Source organism: Mustela erminea, chromosome 8, assembly GCF_009829155.1.
Source record: "Mustela erminea isolate mMusErm1 chromosome 8, mMusErm1.Pri, whole genome shotgun sequence".
NCBI lineage: Eukaryota > Metazoa > Chordata > Mammalia > Carnivora > Mustelidae > Mustela > Mustela erminea.
The window spans coordinates 114,063,872-114,081,943 of record NC_045621.1 but is presented as its reverse complement, the minus strand read 5'-3'; the positions used below and the strand labels follow the sequence as shown (position 1 = coordinate 114,081,943).

The 18,072-nt window shown below is 41.0% G+C and overlaps 1 protein-coding gene across 1 annotated transcript in view; it reads right to left on the bottom strand.

Annotated features, from left to right (window-relative positions):
* Positions 1-18,072, bottom strand: part of FAM168B (family with sequence similarity 168 member B) — a 43,149-nt gene extending 25,077 nt beyond the window's left edge. Inside the window, exons 1-3 of the mRNA XM_032354034.1 lie at positions 17,789-18,072; positions 9,034-9,114; positions 1,684-1,767 (exon numbers count right to left, since the gene is read on the bottom strand). Coding sequence (XP_032209925.1) covers positions 1,684-1,767; positions 9,034-9,103 — 154 coding nt within the window. The 5' untranslated portion in view covers positions 9,104-9,114; positions 17,789-18,072. The remainder of the gene's footprint in view (positions 1-1,683; positions 1,768-9,033; positions 9,115-17,788) is intronic.

Here is an 18,072-nt window from a genome sequence, read left to right as displayed (position 1 = left end):
TAATTATATTGAATGAAAGCAGTCCAAAGAAAAAAAAAGGACATTCCATATGATTCATTTATACAAAATTTTAGAAAATAAGGCAATCTATAGGAGAGAAAACCGATCAGTGATTTTCAGGATCCTGGTAGAAATCACAAAGGTGAGAAGAAAACTTTTAGTGAGTTATATTCACTCCCAACTGTGAGAGTGATATACATTATATCAAAAATTATCAAACTATACACTTTAAACATGTATAATTTACTCTATGTCATCTAAGCCTCAGGAGAACTACTTTAAAGAAATTAAACCTGAGAAGTTTTACAAAAGGAGATGGGTGGTGCCATTTAGCTGTTAAGGAATCCAGTGAGTAGTAAAATAATATTGCTGATACCAGGGAAGGGATTTCCTTAATTGATCCCAAAACATAGGCAACAAAGTAGCAGGTACTCTCCGCCAGGTGGGAGAGAAAAAACATTAGTAAAAGCTAGCAAAAACACAAAACAAAAACCATTTTGGAAAGAACAGGCCAATGTGGCAAAGAACCAGAGATTTAAAGTTGAGAGTCTTGCCTTTACAGTCAGAGGAAACCTTCATCTGAGAACATTACTCTGGTATAAGCAAGCAGGGAACATGAATCAAAGGAGAAAAGCCTGGGAGTAGGATGAGCAAGCCAAGGTCTTTGTCTGGGTGTGAGCTATAAGCTGAACAAATGAAGTCAGAGTAGGAATAGAAACAGGAGTAAGGACAGAAGAGTCACAGAAGAATTTTATGATTAGCAAAACAGGGAGAATTCAGGGAAGGGACACTACTCTTATCTCCTTTTCCATCAAAGTTAACTGTGTGAGGCTAGGGGTTCTAAGGTGAAAAAAGTGAAGCACGCCAGCAGATCTATGAGGCCAAGACTTCAGGTCACTGTGGGCCACCACTGCTGCAGGAGAATCACAAAGTCCAGGTGAGTGAACCCTGGAACAAGCCCACACCAGAGTACAAGCTCACAAAGAAAAGCATCACCCCCTTTACAAACTTCAGACCCAAACCAAGTTAACTTTGAACTGTATCACTGATTTCTAAAATCTAAAAATAATCTCATGCATATGAAATAAGACTTTGCTTTAAAACTATAAAAGGGACAGTGTAGAGAACATAGTCAATGGTACTGTAATAGGGTTGTCAGGTGACAGATGGTAGCTACACTTGTGGTAAGAACAACATAAAGTACATTTGTAGGATCACTGTGTTGTACACCCGAAACTAACGTAACATTATTAACTACACTTGAAAGAAAAAATAGTAAAACTATAACCAGAGTGCTAAAACACTGGAGAGAAATCAGTCATCTCTAAAAATATTAGCAACATGGAAATTCCACCTATTAACTAGGCAAAATGATCTTTAGTTTCTAGTAATCAACACTGTTTCATACATATATGCCCTGGCACTAGTTACCTATAAAGACATATGATTAGAATAAAGATCTGTTATGGAAGAACATCAGAAATGCAGTGTCTAAAGTTTTACACTCAGTAAGAATAAAAGTTTTTATCATATTCATCAACAAGGCTGAACTTACAAACCAAGAAATCAATTCAACCCAAATCCTAATTCTATAACCACACTTCTCAAAACCCACCCACTTTACATTCTCCTAAGCCACACGGACAAAGCACTTATGTCAGCCAGCACACATATGCTGCATACCTGTCTGGAAGGTAGGATTCGCTCCAGGGTACATGTTGGGGGAGTAGGCAGGAGCTGCAGCTGCATAGCCCATGGGGAAACCAGCTGGAGAAAAACAGAACAATGGGATATCACGACCTGAAGGAGTAACATAATTTTACAACCATGGCTCCTAAAGACCCAGTCGTTCTTACCTTTTCATCAAACTCCAGACTGACTGAAGGAGCCCAACAGTTTGTCACTAGTTTTCTCCTTTCCTCAGAACTGGAATGGGTCACACATGTCCATTTACAGATGAATGGATAAAGATGTGGTATATATACACAACGGAATAGTACTGAGCCATAAAAAAGAATGAAATCTTACCATTTGCAACAATGTGCATGGAACGTTGTAGCTGGTATTATGCTAAGGGAAGTAAGTCAGCCAGAGAAAGACAAATACCACATGATTTCATTTACATGTAGAATTAAGAAACAAAACAGATGAACATAAAGGGAAACAAAGGAAAAATAAAATAAGATAAAAACAGAGAGAGGCAAACCATAAGAGCCTCTTAACTATAGGCAACAAACTGAAGGTTGCTGGAGGGGATGTGCGTGGGAGGGTGGGGTAACTGGGTGATGGGCAATGAGGAGGGCACGTGATGTAATGAGCACTGGGTGTTTTTTGCAACCAATGAGTCACTAAACTCTACCCTGAAACTAATAATATACCATAGGATAACTAACTTGAATTTAAATTTTAAAAAATTGGAATGGGGGGCGCCTGGGTGGCTCAGGGGGTTAAAGCCTCTGCCTTCGGCTCAGGTCATGATCCCAGGGTCCTGAGATCGAGCCCCACATCGGGCTCCCTGCTCAGCAGGGAGCCTGCTTCCCTTCTCTCTGCCTACTTGTGATCTCTGTCTGTCAAATAAATAAATAAAATCTTCAAAAAAAACTGGAATGGGACACAAACATAATTAAGTCTTTTAAACCTGTAAGTAAAGGCAATTGAAAAAATTTAGCAGAAAACTGAGTCAGAATGCCAAAAAACAGAGCAAAACAAAAAAACAAAACTAAGCTGAAGTCAGAAAACTCCTAATTTTCATCACAAAATTTATTACTTGGCAACAGTAGTAAGAATGCTAGGAAACTGTGTGATGAGAGAGCTGTTAACTGGCACACCGACACACGGAAATGGGAAAAATCCAATTTCACAAACCACTTGCAAGCAACCTAATCTTTATTAATATAAATGAGACTCCTTAGTAACACTAAACCATAAGCAACCATAAAACAAAAACATCAAATGTGACTACAATAAAAACATCAAATAAGACAGCATTATAGTCAAAATCCTGGCTACCAGGCATCCACAAGCAAAGGGGCCACAATTACCTGTTTTTGGCCTCCTGAGAGCCTAAGGACCCCTGTAAGGTTCCCTAGACCTATCTGGGTGAACCTATCTGGTTCACAGTTCAAAATGCTCCATTCAAGTGACAGCTGGACCATTAAAATCTACTTCCCTATATTCAGGGCAAAGAACCAACAAAGATGACCCACATTCCTTAGTCTTTACTATTGTCACAAACTAGTTGTAAAAAGGTGTTAACTTCTCCATCCCTCTTTCCCCTCACCTGTAAATAAAGTTGAAATGGAAAGGCAGACTTCAAATGAAAGACACTGTTGAGACTCAGAGAAAAGTGTCTCCCAGGGATATCTAAGGCATTGTGGTGGTTGAGTAACCAAAGTGAAAAAAACATAAGGGTAGTAGGATAACATAAAGGAGAAAACTGAGTAGAGTTCAGAGTAGAATTCCAAAGGTAATCTTTGTGGATCTGAATGTCATTTATAAAGATTTTGGATAAAGTGCCTTACAGGAATCCCTGCAGTCTCCAGCACAGGTTGGATGCCCTTGCACTGCTGCACCTCCTGCTCCAGCTGTCCTGTAGTTTCCACGGGTCTCTTCCAAGGACAAGGACAGAAGTTCAGATCCACTGCCCCCAAGGAATCCCTACTTGCAAGTGCCCAGTTCTCACTTCATATACAAATCCTCTGCTTCAGAGCTGCTTTCTTCTTTCTCAAAACTGATCCTCCCCTACCTCAATAGAAGCCATTTGGAGTTTCCTTCCTAGATTGTCATTTTCCTGTTTGTCCAATTACTTAGAAAACAGTTTGAGGGGATCAAATGCTCATCAGATTCCCTTATTTTGGACATCAAGGACAGATTCCACTTGATTCCACGGACCTAAGATGGCTTTTTTTAAAAGACCAGGAAGGTGGTTTTCAATCTGTGTTCAATGAATCCTAAGCATTTCCTTAGAAGCCTCAACTGTGAGCAGCAGGAGGATAAGCAGGCTCTGGAGCCTGCCTGAAACTCACCCTGGGAGATGCTGTAACTCATCTTAGTACTAAGGAACCACTTACAAATCTTTTCTAAGGTTTCATTGTTAAAAAACAAAGTTTAAAATACTATTGACCTATATCATATCTTAGAGACTTCTCCAACAATTCCCACAAAATCCAAATGACCTCAACTCTCCACAAAGTCTACCAATAAATCCTCCAGCAGCATTGTCTGCTTCTGTACTTGTCTCTTGTCTGAGAGTTCCTGGAACACTATTATTATGTTTGCTGGGCCCTTCCTATCTTCACCTTCTAACAGTGAGTTAAACATGCTCTAAAATGAAAGAAAAAAGCCATATAACAAGTATTTAAAACAGCATAATTAACCACCAAAAACAGGACAGGATGTTTTAAATGTTTTTTCTATTCCTACGCATAGAAGTATACCACCCTCACACACCACCAAATCCCACACATACACTACCACACTGACCCAGAACCCCTGCACAGTTGACCTTCCACCTTGGCCATACAAAACCCCCACATGGAAACCCCTGAAAGAACTACCTCCCTGGGGGCACCTGGGTGGCTCAGTGGGTTAAGCCGCTGCCTTCGGCTCGGGTCATGATCTCAGGGTCCTGGGATCGAGTCCCACATTGGGCTCTCTGCTGAGCAGGGAGCCTGCTTCTTTCTCTCACTCTCTATCTGCCTGCCTCTCTGCCTACTTGTGATCTCTGTCTGTCAAATAAATAAAATCTTTAAAAAAAAAAAAAAAAAAAAAGAACTACCTCCCTGGAACCCCACAAACACTGTTTTAACTGGTCCTGGTTGTAGCATCTTCTGTTTCTTCATTTTTCTAGAAAATTCCAACCTGCAGGGCTCCAATCATCAAAGTTGAGAGGCACTATTCCTTCCTATCCCTGTCAATCTTTCTGGCAACACCACCATGTTCCTAAAAATGCCCCTCACTGCTAGTACTATGGACTGTTTCCTTCAACATCTGGTCTAGCTCCCTTCTGGGACAGAAACACTGGAATGCTAGAAACTATACTGCCCAGACTTCCCTCTTGTAAAAGACTGTAAGTGACCCCAAATCTAACCACTTTTATGAGATTCATTACTTCATGAAAATAAAAACTTCAGAGCAAAAGATACCATATGCTAAGTAAAAAAATATTAAACTAAGAAAAAATACTTGCAAATTACATTAACAAAAAATACTATACAAAATATGAAAATTTAATAATACAAATAATTCTTAAAACTAAAAAAAAAAAAGAAAAAAATTCAGTAGAGATCTGGACAGAATTGCTAACTATCACTACATCTATCCCATTTCTAACATGAGACTGGTAAAACTCCCAACTGAAAACACACTTTGTTGGCAAGACTGTGGGGAGACCATTGCCTCACACACTTCTGGTAGGAATACAAAACAGTAAAAATACTACAGAGGAAAAATCAGAAGCATCTTAAAAATTACATATGTGGGGCACCTGGGTGGCTCAGTGTGTTGAAGCCTCTGCCTTCGGCTCAGGTCATGATCCCAGGGTCCTGGGATTGATCCCCACATCGGGCTCTCTGCTCAGCGGGGAGCCTGCTTCCTCCTCTCTCTCTCTCTCTCTGCCTGCCTCTCTGCCTACTTGTGATCTCTCTCTGTCAATAAATAAATGAAATCTTTAAAAAAAAAATTAAGTATGCATTTACACTCTCACCCAGCAATCCCATCTCAAGGAACCCACTCTGAAGATAACTTCCACAATCAACATATGCTGTAATATTACAGGAATATCAAAATACTTCAAACAATACATCTACCCAAGAATTGGTTGAATCTAACTATGGAAACCCCACAAGATGCAGGTGACACAGCAGTACTCTGCAAAATAAAAATAGAACAAGGCAAACCTTTGTAAACGGACATGGAATGATTTCTAGGATATATTGAGTTGACAAAGCAAAGCGAACATCTCCACCACCTGAATCTCCATTCCAGAAAAGAAGCCGTTATTCAGCCACGAGCAGTACATGGATTGCCAGCCTCTGGCAGCAGCGCCTCCAAAGGCCACTTCTGCCTAATGAGGGCCTTCTTTAACTTCCAGTTCTTCCCTCACAGCTCCCCCATGAGCTGAGAATTCAGCAATGTGTAGCACAGTCCTGAGGCTCCCCACTACCTGATTCTGCGTCCTCTTCATTAGACCTTTCACAAATGTTCCCCAAAAATGCCTACTACTCTAATTTCATCTCAGTGTCCATTACCAATTGCAGTGAGGGCATGATATGAACTGAGTATTTGTGTCTCCTTCAAAATTTATGTATTGAAATTCTAATTCCCAAATTTGACAGTATTTGAGTATACTCAATTGTGGTAATCATTTCACAGTGTATACATATATTAAATCATCACATACACCTTAAAAAAAAACAAAAAAACAAAAAAAATATACTGGGACACCCGGCTGTCTCAGCAATTAAGTGTCTGCCTTCAGCTCAGATCATGATCCTGGGATTGAGTCCCACATCTGGCTCCCTGCTCAGTGGGGAGCGTGCTTCTTCCCCTACCTATTGCTCTGCTCCCCCTGCTTATGCTTGCTCTCTGACAAGTATCTCTTAAAAACAAAACAAAAAAACATACTGTACAACCTAAATATATATAATTTTTACTTGTCAATCATACCTCAAAAAAGCTCAGTTAAAAAAAAAAAAGCTAATCAGCATGCTATCCACCTCAAAGGGAAGACATCAACTGGAGCCACAATTTTTAATATACTGTATATTACATTCAATGAAAAAACACTAGGCATGACAAGAGACAGAACTGCATAACTGAAAAACAAAAGAAAAAGACAAATTGACAATAGAAACAAACCCACATGTAATTCACAGACAGCCTTCAACCAACAAAGTCTTTAAAATAACTTAGTATGTTGGAGGAAAAAAATGGAGTAGATGAAAAGATTCAATAAATGGGTTTTTTAGCAAATCAGAGAAAAATTAGCAGGGTTGGTGAAATGGAAGCAGATCAGTGCAAAATATCCACATTAAAACTCACAGAAGAAAATAATGTAAAATACAAAAAAGGATGCAATAGATGTGAGATAGAGTAAAATGGTTTAACATACCTATAAATGGAGTCCCAAGAGAGAAGGGAGCAGGAAAAAAGTATTTGAAAAGTCACTACTATTGCACTTTGGGGGAAAAAAAAATCAACTTACTGAGGCTATTTTCAGTGTTAATACACACACACAGTATTATCTACAGCTGCTTCAGTTCTGGAAAAGCAGAACTGAGGAGTTGCAACAGAGACACTATGGCCCACAAAGCCTGAAATATATACTACACCTGGACCTTTATGTAAAGTTTGTCAACCCTGCTTCTGACCAATCAAAGAACTGGAACAAAATTTAGACAACCTGCATAGAACTGGAATATGACAGTCACTGATTTATTAAACTATCAGGTAAAACTAATACCATTGAGTTTTGCCTATTTCCCTTGCTCTAGATCCACTCAGGATTCTCAGGAAGCTACCTGGCGTTCTGTTTAAACTGTCTTGATAATTTAAAGACAACAGGTCTCACTACTACATTATTCTGGAAAATTCTGTCACTCCTCTTCTTGTCTCTCCATTCAGTCCTTCTGGAGCACTTAATTCTCCCCAATTCTTCTGACATCTCGATTTCTTAACTGGTCTCCTACTGCCCCCTCTTCCCTTATTCTGCAGCCCTGTTCTCCCATTTAGCAGTGTTTTACCTACAATTTAACCTGAATTTTGTTCAAATGATTTGCTTTTTCATTTCTTTAAATTCCAGTTCATTCTTTTTTCTCCCAGTATCTTGTTCCCCTCTTAGTCTTATTTCTTCTAGATCTTCAATTACTCTAAACTTGTATGATGTGGTATCTGATATTCTATTCCTGAAATTGGTCATGACTGGTAACTCTTATGTGATAAAGAAGTCACATGTTTTATAATAATTTTGCGGGAAACCCATACAACCTGGAATGAGAACATGTGCCTCCACAGCAGATCTGCTTTTGCTGCTCTCAGGTGCTGGGGGTAATGCAGGCTGTAGACTACTTTTTATGTTCGTTTCTTAAAATTTATGGACTGCCCTCCACCCCCCAGGTAAGTACAAGTAATACAAAGTACAGCCTCCAACATTCCTGACTGGGCACAAAGTTTTAGGAGAGATCTTCCCTTCCTATAGAGCCCAAGCAGAGACAAATTGCCTTGTGGAGACAGTGAATGGATTTTTTTTACTCTAACTCTTCCCTGGGAGTATCATCTGCTGGAGGAACCAGGTTGATGAGGGGTCCCACCTCCAAACCCCAGACTCACAAGGGCCTAAGGCCTCACTTTCCCCATGTGGGTTATTAAAACGCACGGAAAGCAAAAATCCACAATAAAACTTTAACATTACAAATAATTACTCCTAGTTAGATGTCACCGATAAGGATGTCCACTTGCTATTTTCAAACAACCAGTTCCTTTTCCCCCAAATTTTGCTTAACCACCTCCCTCACAGCCCATGTTCTACTAGCTGACTCCAATAAGGAGGAAAAGTGGCTCAGGTCTAAATTAATTAGTAGAATCCCCTCCCTGGCCCTGGGATGGAAGCAGAGTGCAATCAGAACACGTCCCAGGATCGGTCTGATTAGAGAACAAGAAGCCCCAAGGAGACTTCCTATAGAGTAGAGATAGAGGCTCATAGCTAGGGTACTACTGGGGGGTGGTTGCTGAACACCACAAAGAGACCACAATGGAGAGACATGCAACCTGTGACCAACACTGAGCCAATCCTGAGGAAGTGAAGTTGAGCCTAGGAGGTAGAAACTAGATCCTAGTCCAACTGCTGGAGCCACCAGATCAAGCTTTGACCAAAGCCAGTCCTAGCTCTTGATTTTTCAGTTTCATGACCCAAAACATTTTCTTCTCTGTATAGATCACTTTGAGCTAGGTTTGTTAACTGAAAGCATTCTGAGCAACAAGGAAATTTACCAAGTGTTCGAACTTCAATAATGAAACAAAGTTTTACTTGCTTACCTGGATAACCAATTCCTTTGGCATTTGCATAGGGAACTCCGGAAGAACCAGGGCTATAAACAGGATTCATGATTTCAAGAACTAAAAAGGAAAAAAAAAGTAATTTAGCCAAGCACTTTTATTCTCTGGTTTTTCTCCAATATCACTTGCAGAAGAGCAGGCAGCAAGGGTCCCTTCTCTAGTTGATGAGAAACAAGGCATTTCATGCTGCTGCCAACCAACACAGAAAAGGCAGGCCAGAAGTTCTGATGAAAGCCCACCTTAACACTGTAATCTTTCCAACTTCTTCAGTCCATCAGAAGCTAAGGGAAAATGTGTTCTCTATGTCCCTGCTTAAAACAGTGAATAAAAGTTATGATCTAAATGTTCTTGTAACAAAGAATAGTTAAGGAAACCAGACCTATGCAGAATATGAAATATTACACAGATACTTTTTAAAGTGTTTAAAAACACGACTGATATGTGACAAAAGGAAAAGAACAATGCTGCATTATGCAGTATGATCCTAAATCTGCACCTACATGTAGTACAGGCATGTGCACTTCTAGCACAAACAGAAAAAATCTGGAAGAATATAAAAAAAATGTGAACAGAGATGATCTCCAGATGGGATAGGTTTAGTGTTCTTTTTATACTTTTCTCTATTTATTAAATAACCTTTGTTAAATATATATCTGTTTTAAGAGACAAATCAGCTATAGTCTACCAACTCTACTAATCCATTTGATGTTTTTTCATCCTTTTTTTTTTCCTGAAAAGTTCAAGAGCTTGCACAGCCACCAGCATCATTTTACCCCTTCCCCAATAGAAAAATATGATTCTCATCAGTATCTCCAGCAAGCTCCTCTGAATTCTGTCAACCAATGTATTATGAAAGTATGTTTAAGACTACTCTATATTCCTCACCTATATTCCTCACTGGTGTGGAATGGTGGTAGTAAGGATGAAGGGGATCTTAAATTTAAATATAAAAACAGTACAGGATAGGGCAATAGCAGGCAAGAGGTACATGGGAACTCTGTGCCTTCTGCTCATTTTTTCTGTGAACCTAAAACTGCTCTAAAAAAGTCTACTTAAAACTAAAAATAAAGAGGGGTGCCTGTGTAGCTCAGGTCTTGCTCTCACAGTCACGAGTTCAAGCTCCACAATGGGAACCTACTTTAAAAATAAATAAAATTAAAAATAAACAAAATGTACACATATATACTTATTTAGTGTCTGCCTCACCCACCACATCCCCCACCAGAAAGTAGCCTGTGACAGACAGGGAACAGGGACTTGTTCCTATTTACTGTAGTATCTCTAGCACCAGTAACAGTACCTGGGACAAAAGAGGTGCAAGTACCTGACTTCTTGTTTTTAAAAATGATTTTATTTATTCATGAGAGAGAGCGAGAGAGAGAGAGTGAGAAGCAAGCTTGCTGCTTATACTCGACTCTAGGACCCCTGGATCATGACCTGAGCCAAAGGCAGACACCCAACCAACTGAGCCATCCAGGTGCCCGACCTGCTGACTTTCTAAAAACATATACACATTCAAACACTGCAGGTATCAAATTCCATTACAAAAACATACTGCAAAAATTAACCACTTCAAAGTCTCAGCTTACCTGACTCATTTAAAAATAATCACAATCAAGAAGTTCAGTACACATAAAAAAATACCCAGTCATATCCCTAGACTTTGTAACAAGTTCTAGTCTAAATTAGGAATAAATCAGGAACATCAGTGATTAGGCCATTCTTACTTAAATAACTGTTTTTTTTAAACTTCTAAGCCAAAGTTACTATGACATCCACAATTACAACTAAGAGGTTAGTCTAGATCAGTGCTAACAAACAGTACTCTCTGCAACAATGAAGATGCTCTCTATCTGTGCCTTCCAATAAGGCAGCCATTAGCTAAAAGTTAACTACTGAGCACCCCAAAAACATGGCTAGTGAAGGATCTGATTTTTAAATTTTATCTGACTTCAACTTAATTTTTTAAAATTAATTTATTATGTAATCTCTACACCCAATGTGGGGCTTGAACTCATGACCCCGAAATCAAGAGTCCTCCAACTGAGCCTCAACCTAAATTAAATAGTCATATGTGCCGAGGGACTACCATATGGACAGCAGCCTACAATACAGATGAGAGAAAACAAGGATAGAACGGCACAGAAAGCAAGCAGGAGAATCAATTACATATCTTACCACAGAGTTAAGAACAAACAAACTGGGAGGTGCCTAAGTGGCTCAATCGGTAAAGCGTGTCTGCTTTGGGCTCTGGGCATGATCCCAGCGTCCTGGGATTGAGACCCATGTTGGGCTCCCTGCTCAGCAGGCTCCCTGCTGCTTCTTCCTCTCCTCCCCACTCATGGTCTCCTCTATCTCTGACACTCCCTCTCTCCAATAAATAAGATCTTAAAAAAAAAAAAAAATAGAATAAACAAACTGGGGGCACCTGGTGGCTCAGTCAGTTAAGCAACTGACCTTTAATCTCAGGGTCATGAGTTCAAGCACTGCATTAAAAAAAGAATAAACAAATTGGCAATTGCCAATCCCTATTACCCTGTACTTTTAACCTATTCTTGGTGGATCTCCAACAGAACTGCATAAGCCCTCATCTCTGTCGTTCAACTATGATCTGCTAAGTATATAATTCTCAAAATTCTGTTTCTCTATTCTGTGCCAGAACCTAATTTTCTCAATTGAATTCAAGATAAGCAAAGCACTATGCAAAGGCCACAGAGAACACAAAAAGGGCAAGTCACAATCTTCTGAGTTTACAATCTAGAAAAGTGTTGTCCAATAGAACCTTCTGTGAAGATGAAAATGTATGGTAACTGTACATGTAAAGTAGCCACTAATGGCTGGCTAGTGAACACCTCAAGTGTGGCTAGCACAACTAAGGAACTACATTTTAACTTAAACAGTCACAAGTAGGTGATAGAGATTATATTGGAGAACTCTGGCCTATAAGACAAAAGACATGAGGAGCACCTGGGTGGCTCAGTTACTAAGCTTCTGCCTTTGGCTCAGGTTATGGTCCCTGGATCCTAAGATCAAGCCCCGCATTGGGCTCCCTGCGCAGTGGGAGGACTGCTTCTATTCCCTCTGTAAGTACTATAAAGGAATGAAATGTTCTGAAGGTTGAGAGAGCAAAAATTCAACAGGTGAGGGGAGGAACAGTCAGGAAAAACTTGATTATAGAAAGTAGTAGCTCTGAACAAGTATGATCCCAAAAAGCCACTGAAGAGAGAAAATGCAAGATGCACTTTAGGAATACGGGGCTATTGGGTTTGTAGAGAACTAACACAGATGATTATGAAAACACAGGTTAATTTCTTAGAACCATCATGTGTAGACCCTTAAATGTAGGGCTGAGCAGATGACATCTGGTAGGCAATGAAGCTCATGAGTAACATGGTAGACTAACACAGGTGACCTGGTAATTCTATTCCTTGGAATATACCTAAGAGTAATGAAAACATACATCCACACAAAAATCTGTACACGAATTTTTATTATTCATACAGCCAAAAAATCGTAAACAACCAAATGAAGCACTGAACACAAGGCTCTCCTGCCATAAGGATCTCAGTGTAAACCAATAATACAATTCCACTATACGCTTGTCACTACAAAGTACACAGAATTGCCTATGGATTCTCAATACCGTAAGTTTCAAACTACCCAGAAGTTTTATTTCCTAAAAGCATTTTTACCTCCCCAGAGGATAATGTTTCCTCAAGAGACCGAAAAATCTTTTTTTTTTGGAGATGTTTTTTATTTACTTATTTGACAGAGATCACAAGTAGGCAGAGAGGCAGGGGGTGGAGGGGGTGGAAAGCAGGCTCCCTGCTGAGCAGAGAGTCAGGACCCCGAAATCACGACCTGAGCCAAAGGCAGAGGCTCCAACCCACTGAGCCACCCAGGCACCCCAAGACCGAAAAATCTTAATGAACTGAAAATATTAGGCAAGAAAATATAAAAAGATTGATGAAAAATGTTGCGGGGTTCCCTCTCCTACCCAATAAAAGGGCTTGACTGAGCAATATAAAAACAGTCTGTGGGGGCACCTGGGTGGCTCTGTGGGTTGGGCCGCTGCCTTCGGCTCGGGTCGTGATCTCGGGGTCCTGGGATTGAGTCCCGTGTCGAGCTCTCTGCTCGGCGGGGAGCCTGCTTCCCCCTCTCTCTGCTGCCTCTCTGTCTACTTGTGATCTCTCTCTCTCTCTCTCTGTCAAATAAATAAATAAATAAAATCTTAAAAAAAAAAAAGTCTGTGAACTAATGTCCAAAAAAAAAAAAAAGCTTCTTAGGTTACTTGTTCAAATAATAAGAATACTCCAAGATTCTAAGCCTCAAGAGCAGAGAAAAATACTTTGTTCAGCTGTCTTTGTTTTTCACCAGTGCTAGGCACTCAGACAGCTTATATGTATCTTCTGAATGTTTTTGAAGAACTATGTGATAGAAATATAACTTTTCACAGCAATAAATATGAAGTTGAGCATGTGACTCTTCATCTCAGGATAGTTGAGTTCAAGTCCCATATGGGTATAGAGCTTACTTTAAAAAAAAAAAAAAAATGAAGCTGAGACATTTATTTAAAATATAATTCAGGGGCATCTGGGTGGCTCAGTGGGTTAAAGCCTCTGCCTTCCACTCAGGTCATGATCTCAGGATCCTGGGATCAAGCCCCACATCAGGCTCTCTGCTCCGCGGGGAGCCTGCTTCCTCCTCTCTCTCTGCCTGCCTCTCTGCCTACTTGTGATCTCTGCCTGTCAAATAAATAAATATATCTTTTAAAAAATAATTAAATAAAAAAAATAAAATATAACTCAGAATAGTTGAAACACCATATATTTATTGATTAGTGACTATGAAAGCAGAACCCACTGGACAATCTTAACATTTCCAGAAATCAAACTATTTTTTTTTTAAGATTTTTTTATTTATCTGACAGAAATCACAAGTAGGCAGAGAGGCAGGCAGAGAGAGAGGAGGAAGCCGGCTCCCTGTAGAGCAGAGAGTCCGATGTGGGGCTCGATCCCAGGACCCTGGGATCATGACCTGAGCTGAAGGCAGAGGCTTAACCTACTGAGCCACCCAGGTGCCCCCAAGAAATCAAACTATTTAACATTAAATGCATGCTCATATGACAGAATTACTCTGCATCACCTAAGGTACTACTACAAAAACATTACAATATAAATCTAATGAATCCTATCTAATGAATTTTTGGTAGACAAAAATTTCCTTTTAAATTACAGAACCTATACCTATAGGGGTGCCTGGGTGGCTCAGTCTAGTTTACAGAAAAAGAAGTTAGAGGAATAGGATCAATAACACCATGAAGCAATCAGACACAAATGAAAGATGGGGCATCTTAGAGGACAAGTAACCCAGTTTTTTTCAGTAAGTCAATGGTCTGAAACCTGGTGGGGATGGGGGTGGCGGGAAGGCAGGGAGGGCAGTTCTAGATTAAAATAGATTTAGACATTAAAACCACTACGTAGTTTTGTTTGGATTTTGGTTTAGATTGAAAAAACTGTAAGAAGATATTTAAAGGATTTGGGGACACAAGTGAATATGGGCTAAGTATCAAATGGTATTCATTTTGCTAGGTATGGTCATAGCATTTTGGTTACATAAAGACAAGATTTTTCAGAAGTATATGCTGAGGCATACAAAAAAAAAAAAAGACATGATGTCTCTAAGTATTCTTACAAAAAAGGAAAACTACAGTAAATACTAATGATTGTTATGCTGAGGTATTGGGTTATGCCTGCATATGGTATTGTTACTCATTTCAAGTTTGCGTAACAAAAAAAATAAAGAAAAAACACATCATCATTCTGCCTCCTATCCTAGTGCCATTGGCAACCCAGAAACCAATTTTCCAGTCTGATTTACTGAGGACCAAAGACTCCAATTCCAACACTGGATCCAGAAGGTACCACTTTTTTTTTTTTTTTTTTAAACCCATGTGGAATGACTCAACTGTCAGAATACCTACGGGTGGTCTGACACCTGCACCAGGAAACCGAATCTCAGATTTACCTTTAAAAAAGATGACAGCAAAAATTCTTGAATTTGAAAATCCAGTAATTATCAGAGATAAGATACATTTAAGACCCATCACTGTATTATTTTCTCTAGTTTCAAAAGGTACCATGATCTAAAGAAAGTTCCCACACACAACAGAAATTATAAAACTTTGAAGGCCTTTTAAATAGTATTTCATACCAACAAAACTAATTTCAAGAGGGTTAAATTTTATTTCTCTCAGAGACTAATATTAATATACAAGATATACCCTTTAGCACAACACTGGAAATTCTCAGCAACGTTTGATATTATAAAGAAGAGCATGTAAGACGACAAAGTTCTTCTCAACTCCCTCAAAGTCTCCCTTCACTATTGAGGTTTGCAACCTACTGGGAGAAATTCATGTAGTTCTCACAGGACTGGTCAGACTCCAAAGACAGAGATGTAGAGTGGAAAGCAGACATGAAAAAGTAACTATTACTTTATCACACTGGTGTACCACGGTTCTTATAGGTGTTTCAACTGATATTGGAAAAGAAGCTGTTTAAGTGAGACAAGTTTGGTGGACAAAAATTTCCCTTTAAACTACAGAACCTATACCTATAAGGGTCCTGGGTGGCTCAGTCTGTTAAGACTCCAATTCTTGATTTCAGTTTGGGCCTTTACCTCAGGGTTGTAGGTTCAAGCCCCATGCTGGTCTCCACACTGGCTGCAGAGCGTACTTTAATTTTATTTATTCATTTGACAGAGAGAGATAAAGCACAAGCAGGCAAAGTAGCAGGCAGAGGGAGAAGCTCCCTACTGAGTAAGGAGCCTGACATCAGGCTCTATCCCAGGACCCTGGGACCATGACCTGAGCCAAAGGCAGTTGCTTAACCAACTGAGCTACCTAGGTGCCCCGTGGAGCCTACTTTAAATATATATATATGTATTTTTTTTTTTCTACAGAACCTATAAAAATTTAAGATATTTAAAATGCACTTAAATTTCAGGCACCTGAGTGAGCATACTGAGTTAAGCATCTAAGCCCTGCATCAGACACTCTGCTCAGTGGGAAGCCTGCTTCTACTGCTCCCACTCACCGCCCCCGCTTGTGTTCCCTCTCTCTCTAATAAATAAATAATATCTTTTTTAAAAATCCACTTAATTTTTTTTTTCAATTCTAATCCTCTACCTCTGTGGCATTATACTAATTTTCCTGGTGTTCAAAAATTCCAATGATTTTGGTATCACAATTCTAAACTCAAAATGAAAATGAGTTGAAAGGCAGGTGTAGAGCAGAATAATCAATATCCTAACAAATATATCATGGCCTGATAAAAAGGCAGGGGGCAATAATAGCAACAGCAGCAGATGGTGCTTCCTCCTGAGATGCAGGCACTTGCCTCACAGGCACAACCCAATCTTCCCACTATTTACAAGGACAGGAACCAGGAAGAGGGGATGCTGCTACCTGCTCAGCATTTCTAGAGACTGCTGCCCAAGAACACCAGGCAGAACGCACAGGCGGCCAGCTGTCTCCAACTCAGAAGGCCTTCAGAGACCTCTAACAATCCTCAGCTTCCATTTAGTCACAAACACAACTAAACATAAGAAACATGCAAACACCCCAACCAAAGCAAGCTAGCTTTATTAAGCTGAAGGAAAAAAACAAAACAAAACAAAACAAAAAAACCCTTCACAATATGCACACACTAGCTTTGGCATTAAAAAAGAGAACTTGAAGTTATCCAACTGGATGTCAGCAAAAATAGTACACTACTTTACTTAACAAATTTGCAAAGTGTGTCCCTATTATTGTCCACAAGAAAAACTTTTAAACATTTTCATGTAATATTTGAGAAACTCTCAAATTACACAAGGATGACTTGAGAATTTAAGGTGTGGGAGCAAGACAAAATTTTTCCTGCAGGCAAAAACTCTCCAAAATATTTTTATGTATGACTTGAGTGAAACAATAACTCATACAATCCATTACATGCATTTACATATATTATGAAGGAAAAATACCGTTTGTTGACAGGTTGCAAAAGTACACCTTCTTTTCAAAGTTAACCCAGATTGGGCCACGAAACGTCCTTTCTGAAGAAATCATTAAAAGCCTTTCAAGCCGGAGGGCGAACACTAAGCTTCTGGCAGGCAAATGGAATAATTTTCACTTCGTGGGCAGACAAAGTGAATAGTTTACACATTCGAAATGATTACAACCATAAGAATCCTAAATCTAAGTTACAGAAAACAACACCCTGCTGCTTCTCATTTTTTCATACGTTTTCCTGACCGGATCTGAGTCGGACCTTAATAAGGCAAAGGGAACATTCTTGTGCACTGACTCCACCTCTCACCGGCCACCTGGGCAGCACCCCCCTCCCCCGCCGCCCACACCGCACCTGCCCGTGCGCGAGTCCGCGCCCAGCTCCGCCTCCCTTGGGCTCCCAGCTGCCTGGTTTACCCCACCGGGCAAAGCACAGCCGAGGTTCGGCCCAGGGGCCGACAGGCCGTACCCCGAACCCGGCGCCAGACAACCCCTAGCCGCGGGCCCGACCTTGGCGCCTTGGCGCCGCCCCAGGCCGGCCGCACAAAGCGCCGCACTTCCGGCCGGGCAGCGCCGCCGCCCGAGCCCGCCGCCCCGGCTCGCGCGCAGCCGGGGGCCCAAGAGGGCGCCGCGTCGCCCCTCCGCCCCGCCCCCACCCGGGGGCGCCCGCCCGCCCGCACTCACCGCGCCGCGACGGCGGCGGCGGCGGCCTGGGCCTCAGTGACCAGCGCACGCCGGCCCGGGGCGGGCTCGGCGGTGGGGCTTGGCGAGAGGCGAGCGCCGCAGAGGCGTGCTCCGATGCGGGGGCTGAGCCTCGAAGTCCCCGGTCGCCGCCGCCGCCTCCCCGGCCCGCGCTTCCAGTCGCCCTGCTTCGCCTGGCCCGCCTCTCCACAGCCCGCGCTACCAGCCGACGCTGCGCAGCCAACGAGCCACCGACCTCACTTCCGCCCGGTGCGCGCCGCTGCGAG